Here is a 17,770-nt window from a genome sequence, read left to right as displayed (position 1 = left end):
TGTACAACCATCACTACAATTCAGTTTTAGAACATTTCATCACCCAGAAAGATCTCTTGTGCCCGTTTGCAGTCTCTCCCCATTCTCCCCTGCAGCCAACCTACTAATCGACTTTCTCTTTACATAGATTTCCCTTTTCTACACATTTCATGTAGATGGAGTCATACAATCTATCGCTTTCTTGGTTTGGTTTCTTTCACTTAGCATAATCTTCTTTGAGTTTTATCCATGTTGCAGCATGAATCAGTGCTTTCATTCCTCTTTATTGCCACATAGCATTCCATTGTCTGTATTTAACACATTCTGTTTACTCACAAATTGATAAACGTTTGGGTTATTTCCACTTTTTACTCTTACGATTAATACTGCCTATGAACCTTTACATCCGAATCTTTGTGCAAATACATGTTTTTATTTCACATGGATATGTAACTAGGAGTATGGACTTCCTGGACACTATGGTCAATTTATGTCGTAAGAAACTGCCACAGTGTGTGCATCGTTTTACATTCCCACCAGCAAAGTATAAGGGTTCTGGTGTCTCCACATCATTGCAAACACTTGTTACCGTCTTTTTTAGAATTCTAGCCATACTGGTGGATGTAGAGTGCTGTTTTGTTATGGTTTTGGTTGGCATTTCCCTAATGATTGCTGATACTGACCACCTTTCCTTGTGCTTAATGGACATTTGTTTATCTTTTCTGGTAAAATGTCTATTTAAATTCTTTGCCTGTTTTTAAATTTGGGCTATTTGTCTTATTATTGAGATGTAAAAGTTATTAACTAGATTCAAGTTCCTCATTAGATACATGATTTGCATATATTTTCTCCTCATCTGTGGCCTGTGCTTTCACTTTCTTAACGGTATGTTTTGAAGTGCAAAGGTATTTAATTTTGATGAAGTCCAGTATGTCATTTTTTAAAATTGCTTCTGCTGTTGGTATTATATCCAAGAAATCATTGCCTAACTTAGGATCACAAGATTCACTCCTACATTCTTTTTAAGAGTTTTTAAATACTTTTAGGCTCTGTCCATTTTGAGTTTTGTTTATGGTATGAGGTAGGGCTATAAATTCATGTTCTTGCACGTAGATACCCAGTTGTCCTAACACTTTTTATTTATTTATTTAAAATTTTTTAAATGTTTGTTTATTTTTGAGAGGGAGACAGAGAACGAACAAGTGGGGGAAAGGCAGAGAGAGAAAGGGAGACACAGAATCCGAAACAGGCTCCAGGCTCTGAGCTGTCACCACAGAGCCCAGTGTGGAGCTCGAACTCGGGGACAGTGAGATCAACACCTAGGCCAGAGTTGGATGCTTAACTGACTGAGCCATCCAGGCACCTCATAACACTTTTATTTATTTATTTATTTATTTATTTATTTATTTATTTATTTTTAAATTTTTTTTTTAACGCTTATTTTTTGAGAGAGACAGAGTGTGAGTGGGGGAGGGGCAGAGAGAGAGAGGGAGACACAGAATCGGAGGCAGGCTCCAGGCTCTGAGCTGTCAGCACAGAGCCTGATGTGGGGCTCGAACTCAAAAGCTGTGAGATCATGACCTGAGCCAAAGTCAAGATGTTCAACTGAGCCACCCATGTGCCCCAACACTATCTATCTATCTATCTATCTATCTATTTATTTATTTAAAAAATTTTTTTTGTAATGTTTATTTATTTTTGAGAAACAGAGACAGCATGAGCAGGAGAGGGCAGAGAGAGAGAAAGGGAGACCCAGAATCAGAAGCAGGCTCCAGTCTCTGAGCTGTCAGTACAGAGCCCAACGTGGGTCTTGAACCCACGAGCTGTGAGATCATGACCTGAGCCGAAGTTGGACGCTCAAACGACTGAGCCACCCAGGCGCCCCCCCAACACTTTTTATTTAGAAGATTATCTATTCCCCACTGAATTGCCTTGGCATCTTTATTTAAAAAAAAAAAAAAAAATGACCATACATATTAAGGATTTATTTCTGGACTCCTGGTTTTTCTCCATTGATCTATGTATGAATTCTTATGCCAGGATCATAGTCTTGATGACTGTAGCTTTGAAAGTTTTGTGCAAGTTTTCAAATTGGAAAATGTCAAAAAATGTAATTTTTAAAGAATATTTTAATTATTCTTAGTCTTGTGCATTTCCATATGAATTTTAGGATCCATTTGTTATTTTTCACACACACACACACAAAACCCAGCTAGGATTTTGGTAGAGATTGCACTGAACCTATACATCAATATGGGAAGAATCATTGTCTTTATAATACTGAGTTTGCTAGTTCGTGAACACTGTCTCTTTATTTAGATCTTTAACTTCTCTCAGCAGCATTTTGTAGTTTTCAGTATATAGGTCTTACATTTAAGTTTATTCCTAAGTATTTTATTCTTTTCCACGTTACGGTGAATGGAAATATTTTCAAGATTGTTCATTGCTGACATTTAGAAATACAGTTGATTTGTCTGTTGATCTTATATCCGGCAACATTGCTGAACTCATTCACTAGTTCTAGTAGTTTTTTTGTAGATTCCTTAGGATTTTTGTGGACTCCCTACGATTTTCTACATAGAGTCATGTCATTTGCAGATAAAGACCATTTTGTTTACCTTTCTCATCTGGCTGTTTTGTTTTGCTTTGCTTTTTTCTTGCTTAATTATACTGAATAGAGAACCTCCAGTACAATGCTGAGAGCAGACATCCTTGTCTCATTCCCCTTATTAAAGGGGAAACATCAAGTCTTCGATCATTAAGTTAGCTGTGGGTTATTTATAAATGCCTGTTATCAGGTTGAGAAGATTTCTCCCCTATTACTAGTTTGTTAGATTTTATTATGAGCAGCTTTTGGGTTTGTAAAATGATTTTTCTGTGTCTCGAGATGAGCATGTGATCTTTGTCCTTTATTCTGTTAATACGGTGTATTACATTAATTGATTTTGTGCTAATTCCTTAAAGGTTAGTTGCCATGTGGAACCTAAAACCATATCTGCGAACCTCTTGTACTCTTGCCTTAAATCTTTGGGTCTGTTTTGAACTTGGAGCAGATGTTTTAACTGCATAATTTTATAACATGGTCATTTGGAAGATAGTGGTTCACTGAATCATGCAGATAATTAAAGTGTTACCACATTTCATCAAACAGTAACAAAAGTAATAGTACCCACCGATCTTATCAGAACAATATTTAAGTACTCAGAAATTACTAAGCTCACCGTAGTATATACAAATGTTCCATGATTTAAATTTTTTCTTAAAAAGTTGCATTTTATGCTTGGCAACAAATACTGTTAGTTGTTTTCCTTGAAGGGAGAGGCTCATTTAATACATTTTCAAGAAAATGTCTACCAGATGCCCAAGTCTAAATAATAATTAACCATAGTGTATCTATTAGTCGTTCCTTCAAGTAAGGAGTATCCCATGAAAAATGAAGCTAGTTCAGCTCACAACTCAGACCCTGGGGTGCTTTTCCTTGAGACCACCGTCATATCTCCACATGCAGTTGACATGCTTAATGTGTTCTTCCCATTTCATCCCATAAAATAACAAAAAGACATGTACTGGGATTGAGATTTAATAAGATAACTTTTGCTACTTCATTGAGGACATTCTTAAGTGAAATTGGCTTTTTTTTTTTTTTTTTTAAACAAGCACATAGCAGTAAATACAGCAACTACTGGTACATTTTTGTGTCTCCGCCTTGATTTATGGTAAGGTATCAGCAGTTTTACCCACCATCACTTTTCCACCATCAGTGCAGATGTCACCACAGTGAAGAAGGCAAATCACGTCTTAGCATTATTATGAAAATAGTTTTGATCTTGCAGATCCTCTGAAAGAGTCTCAGGATCCCCAGTGGGTTTGTGGACCACTCTTTGAGAATCTCTGTTGTAGATCATACCTGAGTTTGTCCTTTTACTCTTTGTGCTTAATGGTGCTGATCTTTGTTCCCCATCCTTTTGTCCTTGGAATATGCTATGTCATTTTCTGTTGTATGATACCCTAAACAATTATCAAACTTTTCCTTTGCTATTTTCTTTACAGGATTAAAAAAGTTATTTATTATTTTTCTAACTACTCCACTTTTCAGATTGAGACAAGGAAGTATTCTCAAAACTGTCTTATTTATTTGGGACATAACAAGTTAACCTGCTTATTGGGATACAGCTGTCACTCTGTTTGAGTTAAGGGTAGCTGTTGCTCTGTTAGGTTGGATGGAGGGGTTAATGGAAAGAGAAAATATCCATAGGAGGGTTGGGACTCCTCAGTTAGATTAAATACCTGATGAGCGGGAAGAGAAAGTCCCTAACCTGACAATTTATTGTAAAACATATCTGTGCTAATGCAGGAACTCCGACCCACCTGGTGCAGAGGAGTCTTGTCTTGACCTGCTTTGGGAGAGTGTTGTCTTGATGCTTTTCTCTTCCTCCTTGGAAAACAGCTGAAGAAATCAGGGGAGAAACCCCTGCTTGGTGGAAGCCTGATGGAATATGCAATCTTGTCTGCTATTGCTGCCATGAATGAGCCGAAGACCTGCTCTACCACTGCTCTGAAGAAGTATGTCCTGGAGAACCACCCAGGGACCAATTCTAACTATCAAAGTAAGGCTCAGAGTTGTGTGCATTTAACTGGGATCGGGGGGGATTGCCTTGTAAACAGTTCTGGAGATCATGGAAAAAACAAATAAGCAAGGCTTATCCTTAATTTACAATGTCTGCTGAAGATCAGGATTTGATTTTACTTTACTATAAAGATTTTAGATAAATCTCTTGGTTCAGAATACCTCTCAAGTGTAGTATCTTTTTGCCTTTCTGAATGTCTACCAAACCATGTAATTTTCCCTTGAAGCCAAGCAGGTGTTTTAAAATGCTACTTATGTTGTTTCTTGTTGCCTTAAGCCCTAGAACAAAGAATACTTTTCTCAGGAAAGTGTCTTTACCCTGTCAGGTGGTGATTTGAGATTAAAAGCCTCGCCTTAGCACTGTCATATCCAGGTTAACGAGGCTGTATATTTTCTCAGTGAACTACGAGAATAGGTATAGTGGTGTAGGGTAAGGAATATGGAAAATAAGTAACAAAATGCACACTAGGCTGTATTCTTTTGATTAAAAGTAATTTTGGGGGCGCCTGGGTGGCTCATTCGGTTAAGCGCCCGACTTCGGCTCAGGTCATGATCTCACAGTCTGTGGGTTCGAGCCCCGCGTCGGGCTCTGTGTGACAGCTCAGAGCCTGGAGGCTGTTCCAGATTCTGTGTCTCCCTCTTTCTCTGACCCTCCCTGTTCATGCTCTCTCTCTGTCTCACAAATAAATAAATAAATGTTAAAAAAAAAAAGTAATTTTGAAGTCTTAATACTGACTTTTAACCTATGCAGTATGAATTTTATAATGTTATGAAGGAATGCTTTCCTTTTTTTAATGTTTATTTATTTTTGAGAGAGCATGTTTGCACACCTGTGTTCAGGGGAGGGGCCAAGGGGTGGAGAGAGAGTATCCCAAGCAGGCTCTGCAGACAGCACAGAGCCCCACAGTCCGCAGAGCCCGACACGGGGCTCGAACTCACAGACCATGAGATCATGACCTGAGCCAAAATCAGAAAATGAACACTCAACTGAGCCACCAGGTACCCCCGGTTTTGTCATCTTGATACTCTCATAAATTATTTCTGAGTACATACAGGTATCCAATAGATGTTTGAATGAATGGAAATGAGAGATTAGTTTTAGGTTGGCTACTAATCATTTTTGCGTCACTGTAGGGCACATCACTCACCACTCTGGGCTCCTGTTCTGCTTTCTCTGAAATGAGGAACTTGTCTTAATGGTCTTAATGGACTTAATGGTCAGTCTCTTGCCATGACAATTTAACTCTTTTCAAATTTATGGGCACTTAATTGTTAAGTGAATTAACAATTCTGACCACAAAAATTTCAGTTAGCACATGTCACCTACTGTTTGACAGGACAGTAAATTTGTATATAAATGTTTGTGGTTGAGGGACTTATAAAATAGAATAACTAGGGGCACCTGGGTGGCTCGGTTGGGCATCTGACTTCGGCTTAGGTCATGATCTCACGGTTTGTGGGTTCGAGCCCCGCTGCGGGGCTCTGCGCTGACGGCTCAGCCTGGAACCTGCTTTGGATTCTGTGTCTCCCTCTCTCTCTGCCCCTCCCCCACTCATGCTCTGTCTGTCTCTGCCTCTCGAAAATAAATGTTAAGAATTTAAAAAAAAAAAAATTGTAGGTAACTTTCTTCATTTCTGGATTTTTTATTCAGTGCATTTGTTGAAGAAGACTCTTCAGAAATGCGAAAAGAATGGATGGATGGAACAGATCTCTGGCAAAGGATTCAGTGGCACCTTCCAGCTCTGTTTTCCCTATTACCCCAGGTAAGCAGCCAGGCCATAATGTGAAGTGTTGGTGATTGTAAATTTAAAATCTTGGGCTTAACTGATTAATTTATTACTGTTTTACTTGCAAATAAAGATTACTTAAGGCAGTATTGTTTTAGAGCAAACACTTTTCATGTTAGAACTGGAGAATGTTGGCTACCCTGCTAGATCTTATTAGCCACCCATTCCTTAAAATCAAGCATGGAATTCTTTGAGATCATCGGCCGGTTATTTTTGTGTTCATTCTTTCTTTATTAAATAAATGATAATGACAAGATTATTAGAGGATTATGTATGTTTTCATCGTCACTCAAGGAGGGGAGAGCATTGGCTGCTTCCAATAACCCTAGTCTGCCTTCTCCATACTATAGAGATAGGGCCATTTCCTTGAAAATCTTTTTGATCTATACTTTATTTATGCACCAAACCAAAAAATGTATTGAGCACCTCCTTGGGGTTAAGCATTGTTCTGTGCACCTGTGCAATGGCCTTCTTACACTCTGATTTCTAGTACAGTGCCATGACATGTACCACTAAAGCCCTATTTTAGCAAGAGTATAGTGTATTTCTTACATTGTACCTTGTGTACAAGCCTCTGTTACTTGGCCGATTGCATATTATTTGAATTTTTCAAATATTAAATTTAATTCTTAAAGTCTTGTACATAAAATGTTATAATTCAAGGACTTATTACACAATGGAATCAATATTTGTATCAATAAGGGCAAAGAAAATTAGAAAATCCTTGCTGACTTTCTCTAAAACTTTGAAGAGATTCAGCCTTTATGATATTTTGAGGTCTTTTGCCAGTATCATGAGGCCAAAAAAATGTATACTGCTGTGCAAACTGTTTGCTGTCTTGTAGACAGACCAGTCACTGCTGTATATTCAGTGGCTAATATAGTGCTGGACACACATCAGGAGCTTAAATTGCTTACTAAGTAAATGATTAAGAATCCATTTTAGGGGCGCCTGGGTGGCTCAGTCGGTTAAGTGTCTGACTTCGGCTCAGGTCATGATCTCACAGTTTGTGAGTTCGAGCCCCACCTCAGGCTTTGTGCTGACAGCTTGGAGCCTGGAGCCTGCTTCAGGTTCTGTTTCTCCCTCTCTTTGCCCCTCCCTCTCTCATGCTCTGCCTGTCTCCCTCTCAGAAATAAATAAACATTAAAAAAAAAAATCCATCTTATTGGGGCACCTGGGTAGCTCAGTGAGTTAAGCATCCGACTCTTGATTTTGGTGCATGTCATGACATCACAGTCATGAAATCAAGCCCCATGTTGGACTCTGTGCTGGGTGTGGAGCCTGCTTAAGATTCTCTCCCTCCCTCTGCCTTTGCCCCTCCCTCACTGTCATACCGTGTTCTCTCACTGTCTCAAAACATAAAAAGAGGTGCCTGGGTGCTCAGTCAGTTGAGCTTCCGACTTGAGCTCAGGTCATGATCTTGTCGTTCATGGGTTCAAGCCCCGCATCGGGCTCTGTGCGGACAGCTCAGAGCCGGGAGCCTGCTTCGGATTCTGTGCCTCCCTCTCTGTCTCTGCCCCTCCCTGCTCGCACTCTCTCTCTGTCTCTCAAAAATGAATAAATATTAATGATTTTTTTTAAAAAAACATAAAAAAATTAAAATAAAGAGTCCATTTTTTCTAATGGTAGGAGGAAGGGAATGAGGTATGGTTCTGGACTCTTAATAGATTTGTTATAACTGCGTGTGTGTTGAAAACAGGTTAAACTGTAACCCGACACTTGCAACATGGCATTTGGGGAGGGCAGGAAGATGCGGAATGTCAAAGAGCATCTAGGTTCACATTTTTCCCTTTCCTATGTGGGACTTCTCTTTTACGTAATTTTACCGTATTTTTCTTTTCTTTTTTTCTTCTCATAGCCCAGGAGTTCTATTTCCAAAGAAAGAGCTAGATGATTCAAGAGACGAGGATGAAGATGAGGAGGACTCTTCAGAAGAAGACTCTGATGACGAAGAGCCACCACCTAAAAGAAGGTGTGGATGTGTGGATGTCCTACCTTTGAGCTAATAGTGGCAGTAATAGTAATTAATAGCATTGTAACAACTCAGGATCCTTCTCAGAAGGCTCTTGGTGTAACATTTGAATTTGTCTTACTGGAAATTCAGGGGCTTTGAACTTAGGAAGCACTGTGAATATGTGTAATTTACTATTTGGTCAAATCTGTGTGTATATCCGTAGTTGGTTGGTTATTCAAAGAAAAACAATCTCATATTTTCCTAGGAAGAACATCACAAATTATGTACAGACTCCCATGAAGTGGTTGAATTTTCACACAGTTTTAGTAAGGGCTATAGTCAAATCACCACGTTCCTGTCCTTTACATCGGTGACTTCTATCTACCCTGTGTCTTTTTTGGCAAAGTAGCCGGTCGTCCTGGCAGAGCGAGTCTCTTGAGTACTAAGTGATCGCCTTTGCTCTTTGTTCTCACAGGTTGCAGAAGAAAACCCCAGCCAAGTCTTCGGTGAAGGCCGCATCAGTGAAGCAGAGAGGGTCCAAGCCCGCGCCCAAAGTCCCAGCTGCCCAGCGGGGGAAAGCTAGGCCCTTGTCTAAGAAAGCCCCTCCTAAGGCCAAAACTCCTGCCAAGAAAGCCAGACCGTCATCCTCAGTCATCAAGAAACCTAGTGGTGGCTCTTCAAAAAAGCCTGCAGCCAGTGTCAGAAAGGAAGTGAAATTGCCCAGTAAGGGCAAAGCCAACATGAAGAAGTCTTTCAAAGCAAAAAAGTAAATTTTATAGGAAAAAAAGGGTATCATGATAAAACTCAGAATCTTATTTTCTAAGGTCAGTGTGCATTTGTTTTAGTTTTGATGCTTTTAAAATTACATTTTTTCCCTTCCCTATGAACATTGTGGGGAGGGAATATAAATAAACCAGTTTAGGCATTTGTTCGCTTTAGGTGCTGTTCTTGGTGCCTACCCCTTCCCTCAGTCATTTTAATTTCTGCGATAACTCCGGATTTTCCTGAACTGTATAATCTCCACTTGTCATTTTTTCTCCCTCTACCCCAACCCTCTTTCTTTTTTTATTGTCAGCTTTGGCTTTTTTTTTTTTTCTTTGTTTCTTCCAGCTTTATCTAAACACTTGCAAAGATTTTTATATTTGTAGAAAACATCAAGAATAGGATACTGGTCAGGTGCTGGAAGTAAAAAAAAGAGGCAGTATATAGCACTGACTGAATGGAAAAGCCTTCTGCCTGGAGACTTCAGTTATAGCTATAATAATTAATCTTATTTATAAAACCACTCCACTAACCCTTTCTCTCCAACTATATAAACACAGAGACATCTTAGCTTTGGGAATAAGCCAAAAGACATTATGACTTCATTAGATTCTGCAGACCTAGGACTCCTTTGGGCCACTTTTCACGTTGGCCGATTTCCAGGTGTTTTTCACTGGCCCAGAGCGTCGCGCTCCCTCAACCACAAGCACAAATTCCCTCCACCATTTGGTTTCTGACTGAAGGGAAATACAGGAATATGTTGAGTTTATGATTTCTGGTGTCACCTGTGTTACCAAAAACCAAACCATATAAAATCTTGATCAAATGTTTAAATATATTTTTTAATATTTGGAGCATGAGTTGTTTCCTGTTTGCCTTTTTTATAAGGAAATGTTGGAGAGTTACATCATTGCTAATATAGAAATGTTAAGTGGAAAAACATACAATTTGCTAAAATAAACTAAATTCCAGATTCATCTGTGGGTTTTTTTCCCCTCCTTTCTTTCCACAGCACTTTTGATATCAAGCAAGTGGCTTCTTTTTTTGAGATATTTACAAAAAAGAAAAAAGTAAATGAAGCCCAACTACCTAACCCTTTCTCATTTGTATTTGGTTTAGTATTGTGAAGTTGTGTTAAATAGTACTAGCTTTCTACTTGAGAAATACTGATTTCCGGTTATCATTTATCCTCCCTGTGGCACTTGACATTTTAATTGTCTTAAACTTTTTGGTGTACATCTTCTGGCCCCTTGAGTACTGCCAGAGGCAAAAGACGTTTGTTTCCTTCATTCCACTTGCATTGTCTCCTGGGATCTCATCTGCAGCCTAGAGTGTGGCTGGGAAATGGACTTGAGAAGATTGGCTTGAAGTAGATCCATAATCATGTGTGATCCCATCATGAGCTCATTGGAATTTGTGTTGCATGTAAGGCAATCTTTCCTGTTGTAAATCTTCCTTTTTTTATGTACATATATTTTGAAAAATATGAATAAACATGAAATTTTAAAGCTGCTGAACTGTAGCTTATATTTAAAAGATTCTATCTAGTAGACCCTTAAAAGTAGCTAAGTGTTGCATTCACTGGAGTCTTTCCTCCTTGGAATAGCTGCCATCCGTTTTCCTTTGTATTTCTTTCTTTCTTTTATTTTTTCGTGTTTTTTAATGTTTATTTTTGAGAGAGAGAGAGTGAGTGAGAGAGAGAGTTGGAGCCAGGGAGGGGCAGAGAGAGAGGGAGACACAGAATCTGAAGCAGACTCCAGGCTCCAAGCTGTCAGCACAGAGCCCAATGTGGGAGTTGAACCCACGAACCTTAAGATCATGACTTGAGCCGAAGTCAGACACTTAACCGACTGAGCCAACCAGGTTCCCCTTCCATTTTCCTTTTTAAATACAAACTTCAGTTAATTTGCTTTTGAATTCTTCATATGGATGGTAAATGATGTTTCTAGATATATTGAACCCAATTACTTAATGAATAAGAGGTTTAAAGTCATTTTGCATTTTATTGAGGTCCTTGTTTTCAGGATCATAGATTCCAGTTTTTTATGTTTAATGTTCAGATAGATAGTCTTTAGACTAGAAAAAAAAAATACAGCACTGCAAAAGGGTTGATACAGACCTGATCTTAGAAAGTAATTCTAATTTCTCTTTTGCTATTTGGCAGGTAATAATTCTCAATTTCTTAGTAGTATGAGTGTTGGGTACCTGTGCTAAGAATACTCTTCTGGGATCAAAAGTTGGAGGATTTTGGTTGGTTTCTTCATTTTATGATCCCACTTGTAAAAAGATACTCTGAACAGCCACCTAGTGGTTATGTTGTCCAATAGGTGCTCCAGCACAGGGTAAGAAGTTTATTCGATCATTGGGGGTCCTTTCCCACTCTGACATTCTGTAGCTAACAGAATGTCGTAACTTTGTCAAGTTACGATGAAGTTCAGATAAGGACAAAACTGTCCTTGCTTCAGCATCTTGTAAAGGGAGATGACAAGAGGGCCACTCCACTCTTCAGTGAAAACCCTGTCACCAGAGATGTACAGGCACCTTACTTATGTTGAGATAAAGGAATGTTTGGTTTTTTCTCCCGTCCAGGCATTTAAAGGAGTGGGATACAAACATTTGACTTCCATGTTACAGAAGGAAAAACTGCAAACTCCAGATGTGATCCCAGCAATTTCCAGCATGGATCAGTGGCTTCAGTACCATCTGCTAGTGACTCACTGAGCTCAGTTACGGTGTTTCACATACTCTTAAACCACCTACAAACTACCTTGGATAAATGAATCTCAGAAAGTACCGGGAGAGAGATTGTCAGCTTCTTAACCTACCTGCGAAAGAAGAGCTACCATTGCAAAAAAAAAAAAAAAAAAAAAAATGTGAAGACCTTTTCTTAGTATTATGGTAAAAGCATTCAATACAGATTATAACCATCCCCATGGTCTTAATGAAAAGGAAGTCTGGTCCAATATAAATCTTAGAAAACAGATGTATGTTTTAATCCTGTCTATTGGGTATAATTAACCAAAAAATTACATGAAAACAAGAGCTAGGTAATATGCCGACACCTTTAACATTTTTTCCATCATTCTTACAAAAGTTTGTCAGCCCTAGTTTAGGTTTGCTAACCTATTTTTTGTACCTACTTTAAAGAATCTAGTCTTGCTCCGGCTGTGATACTCTTGGCCATCATGTGATAGATAAGGAGAAAGAGGTTAAGCCAGCCATATTCATGAACTGCTGTATTTAGCCAACTAAAAAACTTTAAAAGTTTAGGATTATAGTTGAGATTTCTCATCTTTGGAACCTGCAAAATTGTATTAATTACTTTATTTCTCTTTGAGTTAAGCAAAAATTCTAATTTTGTTCATGATGGGAAATTCTCTTCTTAATTGGAAAAAGATCATTACTAAGCTCTTCCCCCAGAGGTGCTGATCGACGTTACTTCCCAGCATGCAGTTTGTTTTGCATTTTCACGGGAGAACAGATGGTCACTCAGTTCTGCAGAGCTGAGCTACAGCCACAGAACCCGAACATGTTGAAGCTCTTGGCTTAGGAACTGCTTGACAGAACTGTGCTCAGAAGCCAGGAGGGATCGCTAAACGGTATCCCTCAGCTGCATGGAGTTTGCCTTTTTTAAGAAACTAATCTCTTAACTTTTTTTTTCTCTATTAAGTTCTGTCATTTTCCACAGATTCTTCACTGGTTTTTCTGTTGCAGAAATTTTCTACCTTTGATTATTTAAATGTATTAGCTTAGTCTGAACTGTTCCTAATTTTTTGTCAACAACCAGTATGTGAAAGGAGGCTTCCGAAGGTACCTTCCCAAGTCATTTTCCTCAAAAATTGAAATTCTCTCTCTCTTTACATTGTATATAAATGTGTAATTAACACTATTTGCAGGGCGCCTGGGTGGTTCAGTCGGTTAAGCGTCCGACTTCGGCTCAGGTCATGATCTCGCAGTTTGTGAATTCGAGCCCCGCGTCAGGCTCTGTGCTGACGGCTCAGAGCCTGGAGCCTGCTTCGAATTCTGTGTCTCTCCATCTCTCGGCCCCTCCTCTGCTCAGCTCTGTCTCTCTCTGTCTCTCAATAATAAATAAACGTTAAAAAAGATAACACTATTTGCTATGAAATCTTTGTTTAACAAAGAGACCTTTCTCTTTGGTGCCTTTCTCTTCCCCTGTGGTGCCTTGAGTGTTCAATAAAGTGCAGTGGCAAATTTGACTTGTTAATATAAATAATAGTGACGATAGTAGCCAACACTAATTGAGTTCCTTCTCCAAGGCTCTGTACGTACCTTGTATCATTGAATCCTAGCAACCCTATGAGATGATCATTGCTTATTAGGCCCACTTTACAGAGGGAAAACTAAGACACAGTGTGGTTCAGAAACTTGCCCCAGGTCACAACCAGAACTAAACCCGGCCTCTGAATGCAGAGCCATCTCTAGCTGCTCTGCTTCGTTTTCTCCCGTCTGCAGTTTTCCAAGCTTCGGAATTCCCTTACCCTACAGCCCAGTGACTCCGTGTTCTTTTCATGGAAAACAAAGGACTTAAGAGTGGAGAGGATTTGGAAATGAGATGAAACTATTAAGTTTGCAGCTAGGAGTCACGGTGGCTTTTGTTTTAACAAGTTTGGCAAGAACTATTAGAATTCGATCTTGGATCTGCTGTAATCCAACAGATGGGAATGTCATCTAGGCTGTCCTGAGTTGTTTTGGTTACTGTACAAGTACTCGGTCATTCTCAGATCCTAACCTTGGGGTGCTGTTTCCTCACGGTTTCCTTACTACAGGCAAGTTCTTTCAGTTCACAGGATACTGGTACTTGTGAGAGCTTTTCCTCCAGGAGCGACAGCTTCCATCAGAACACTGCTGAGTGAACAGCCCTCCTGCTCTTGATAACCTGTAAACTTGTACTACATGAAGTCTGCCTAGAGCCATGTCAGAGGGGGACATGGCCTGACAACTGAACCTTCTGGACAGGATATCTGCTTAGTAATTATGAGCTGGGATATTAGTAATCCTCGCTCACTGCACTCACGATTCTGAGAGGAACCTTAGTCATCTGGTCTCCCCTGCTATCCTTGTCTGCTTTGCCCCCAGTACCAACAGATACTCTTTCCTAAAACCCAGAGAGTTGCTCATCCATTTTACTGTGGAAGAACTTTTGCTCTGATGAAATTCTTCTTACATCAGACCTAAATCCCTTATGCTGCTTGTTTGCAACTTAAGTTTGCTGGGATGATACGGAAATTGCTGGAAATTTTCATCAATTCCAACCTAAGACAGCCTCCCGGTTAGAGTGCATCACTCAGGCCAGTGTCCTAACATCTGTACCTCTGGTCCTTGGAGGCTGCATTACTTGCTAGCTGTGGGACCTTGGCCAAGACTCTTCATCTCCCTGAGCTTTGGTTTGCTCATCTGTCAAATCAAGGTGTTCAAATCCACAGTTCTTGTTTATTTTTAGAATAACCACCCAAGGGTCATGTGAGATCATTGTCAAAGTACTGAACCATGTTCACTACACTGAAGTTACTAAGGCATTTTAGAATTTTAGGAAAGACTTTTTTTTTTAAACAAATGAGCAAGAATTCTCTAATTTCACAAGAGTTCAGTTTGGTTGTTTAAATGACCATTCACTGTAGTTTCCTATTGCTAGGTGCTGTAAATCACACTATCTCAGATTCTCACAAATATGTTCTCAAAGATGTGTGAAATGAACCCCGATTTGCAGAAGCAAACAAATTTAGCTAATTTGCTCCAGTTTAAACATGTAGTAAGTGATGGAGTGAGACGTAAATCCAGGCTTGGTAGATGGATGACCAGTCACCTTTCCTCCACTCCCTCCTTAGCGGTTTTAGACACTGATGGCTCAGGTAGCAAAACCCCTGCCCACAACCCACAAGAGGATCTTGCCTTAAGATTAGCGGGCAATGGTTGCCAGATTTTTTTGTTAGGAGATTTTGAAACTAGGTTTTAAACAGCTAGGAGCTTCCATGTTAAAGATGAGCGAGAAAAGGAAAGAGGAGACAGACATAAGTTTGAGTTTCAAATGCCGGGAAGGAGAGAAGAGCAGCCAGGTGGTCAAGAGATACGAGTCTGTTCTCAGCTGAGGTCACCAGAGGCCTGCGCAGCCATTAGCTGCCACCTGGGCCAGCCCTCGGGCCATAGCTGGCTGTGGGTGAAGACAGGCTACAAAGAAAGCGGTGCCTGCTGCATGGGCTGCTTTTTTTTTTTTTTTTTAAGTTTACTTAAGTAATCTCTACACCCAGCATGGGGCTTGAACTCATGACCCCGCGATCAAGCGTGGCACACGCCTGCTACTGAGCCAGCCAGGTGTCCCCAATTTTCTATTAAGTATCCTTTATTTTGTCTCCGGCAACAAAGTCTCTAACAAGTGTTTATGGAGAGGGGACCTCTTCCGACCTATACCTTTCAGTTGGAAAAGTACTAGGAACCATTCCTCGTTCCCCTGCTTCTCCAATGGGGTAACAGGTAGCAACAAGAGAAAATGCCTGTTTTGAGGGCACCCATTTTATTCCACTGTATTGATGGTGGTGGGGATCATTACGTTAATGGTAATATTGAAACAGAAGGGAGTGCAAAGCCTAGAACAGTAAGAGAGGACTAGATTCCTAGAAATAAAGCAGCAGCAGCACTATGCAGGCTGCTCGGGGTGATGCTTGGCGGGGGGGGGAGGGGGGGCAGCGCCCATTCATCCTCCAAAAGCAGAAGCGCTGCCCTAACTGGGACCCTCTGACAGGCGCCCACGGGCTGGAGATGACGATGCAACCTCAGACAAGTCGCTTAACCTTCTGGTTCCCACCTAGAAAACCAGGTGACATGTCCCTGATCCTATAATCTCCACGCTTCGCCAAACCAGAAGACGTGGGAAGAGGAGTCTGGCCATGGAGGGTCGTGGTCCACTTTCTGAATTTAATCACCGTACGAAGTGCGCTTGGGCTGCTCTAACAAAGTAGCACAGACCAGACCAGGTTGCTTAGACAGCAGTTTGTCTCCCAGTTCTGTAGTCTAGAAAGAAGTCCAAGATCGAGGTGTCAACAGGGCTGGTTCTTTCTGAGAGCCAAGGGAAGATCTGTTCCAGTCCTCTCTCTCCTTGGCTTATGGATGGCTGTCTGATGTCTTCACCTTGTTCTTGCTCTGTGTCTGTCTAAATTTCCTCTTCTTTTTTTATGTAAAGTTTCTTTATTTTGAGACAGAAAGAACGCTTAAAAAGGGAGGGGGAAGGGGCACCTGGGTGGCTCAGTTGGTTGAGCATCCAACTTCAGCTCAGGTCAAGATCTCGCAGTTCATGGGTTCAAGCCCCGCGCCAGGCTCTGTGCTGACAGGTCACACCCTGGAGCCTGTTTTGGACTGTGTCTCCCCCTCTCTCTCTGCCCCTCCCCCCTCTCAAAAATACATTTAAAAGGTGAGGTGGGGGGAGAGGCAGAGAGAGAGGGAGAGAGAGAATCCCAAGCAGGCTCTGCATTGATAGTGCAGAGGCTCAAACTCATGAACAATGAGCTCATGACCTGAGCTGATATCAAGAGTTGGACGTTTAACTGACTGAGCCACCAGACACCCCTAAATTTCCTCTTCTTAAAAGGACCCTGCTGATACGGGATGAGTGCTCACCCTAATGACCTCATTTTAATTTACCTCTTTACGGACCCTCTCAGTCACAGTCACATTCTGAGGCACTAGGGGTTAGGGCTTCAATAACGGGGGGTTAAGGGAGGAGAAACAGTTCAGCCCCATAACACATCTTTGTGTCTGGTTTTCGTTTGTGTTCTAGGCCAGTCACTTTGGGAGGGTGCAATCTTGGGGGTAGGTTGCAGGGACAGCCGTTAGGACATACCTTAGAGAATGCAATAATGGTGCTCAAGGTTGAAAGTAACCGTCAATGCGGGAAGGTGTTAACTGAGGAAACGGATGGGAGCTTGCGCCATGAAAACCAGATGTGGAGGGGGAGGTGTTCTGAGGGCTGCTGCGAGCCCACCGGCTTGGCGATCAGACTTGAAATGATGTGATGTTACTTCCCGCTCACCTTCATCAGCCGGCAACCCCAGTACCAGATTCTGAAAGTTTAGAGAAAAAAGAGAAGATTGTGATAGCAAGCCCACAGCTGTAGTTTAGTAATTATCATTGACTCATCAGGAAATAACCATGTGTGCCCTAACATGTTCAGGGATCATAAACTCAGCACCCTAGCTTGCCTCTTTTTTTTTTTTTTTTTTTGTCATTTCTTCCTCTGCTTCATAGAAATAGCTCCTTTCGGCTTCCTGCAGAAGTGAGTCACTATCCCAATGGCTGAAGTTCTACCCTGTTGGCTCCCGGGAGCTGTGTTGTGATCGGTGCAGGACAAGATACCTGGGGCGGATGATGATGCGGTGATGACCGTTGTATGCTGTCGTCCTGCACGGAACTAGGTTAGCCTACCCAGGAGATGGCTGACACCCAGCGAAATTTGCTTCCTTTGATGCAAACCGCAGCTTTTACATCTCACGGACCTTTAGTAAGGCGGCATGCATAGCAGAAGCTCAGAGTTTCTGTGCTTTTAGTGCAATTAGATCAACTGAACTTGGTAACGTGGGGGAATAGCTCGGGTGAGCAGTTACATTACTTTGATACATAAATAGAAATGAAGGAATGAACTTCAAATGGACA

General features: G+C 40.8%; 1 protein-coding gene across 13 annotated transcripts in view; it reads left to right on the top strand.

Annotated features, from left to right (window-relative positions):
- HP1BP3 (heterochromatin protein 1 binding protein 3) overlaps positions 1-10,622 on the top strand; it is a 38,753-nt gene extending 28,131 nt beyond the window's left edge. For 12 of the 13 annotated variants that reach the window (XM_053208330.1, XM_027060196.2, XM_027060197.2 and 9 more), the window contains 4 exons: positions 4,427-4,586; positions 6,258-6,369; positions 8,252-8,365; positions 8,823-10,622. In XM_053208330.1, coding sequence (XP_053064305.1) covers positions 4,427-4,586; positions 6,258-6,369; positions 8,252-8,365; positions 8,823-9,117 — 681 coding nt within the window. In that variant the 3' untranslated portion in view covers positions 9,118-10,622. Of the gene's footprint in view, positions 1-4,333; positions 4,587-6,257; positions 6,370-8,251; positions 8,366-8,822 lie in introns of those variants that run through there. The other variant, XM_053208382.1, reaches the window with a different exon arrangement.
- The last annotated feature ends 7,148 nt before the right edge of the window (positions 10,623-17,770 follow it).

The sequence above is a fragment of the Acinonyx jubatus genome, chromosome C1, assembly GCF_027475565.1.
Source record: "Acinonyx jubatus isolate Ajub_Pintada_27869175 chromosome C1, VMU_Ajub_asm_v1.0, whole genome shotgun sequence".
NCBI classification, from domain to species: domain Eukaryota; kingdom Metazoa; phylum Chordata; class Mammalia; order Carnivora; family Felidae; genus Acinonyx; species Acinonyx jubatus.
Note: the sequence above shows the minus strand (reverse complement) of the source record. Positions and strands in the feature narration are given on the sequence as shown.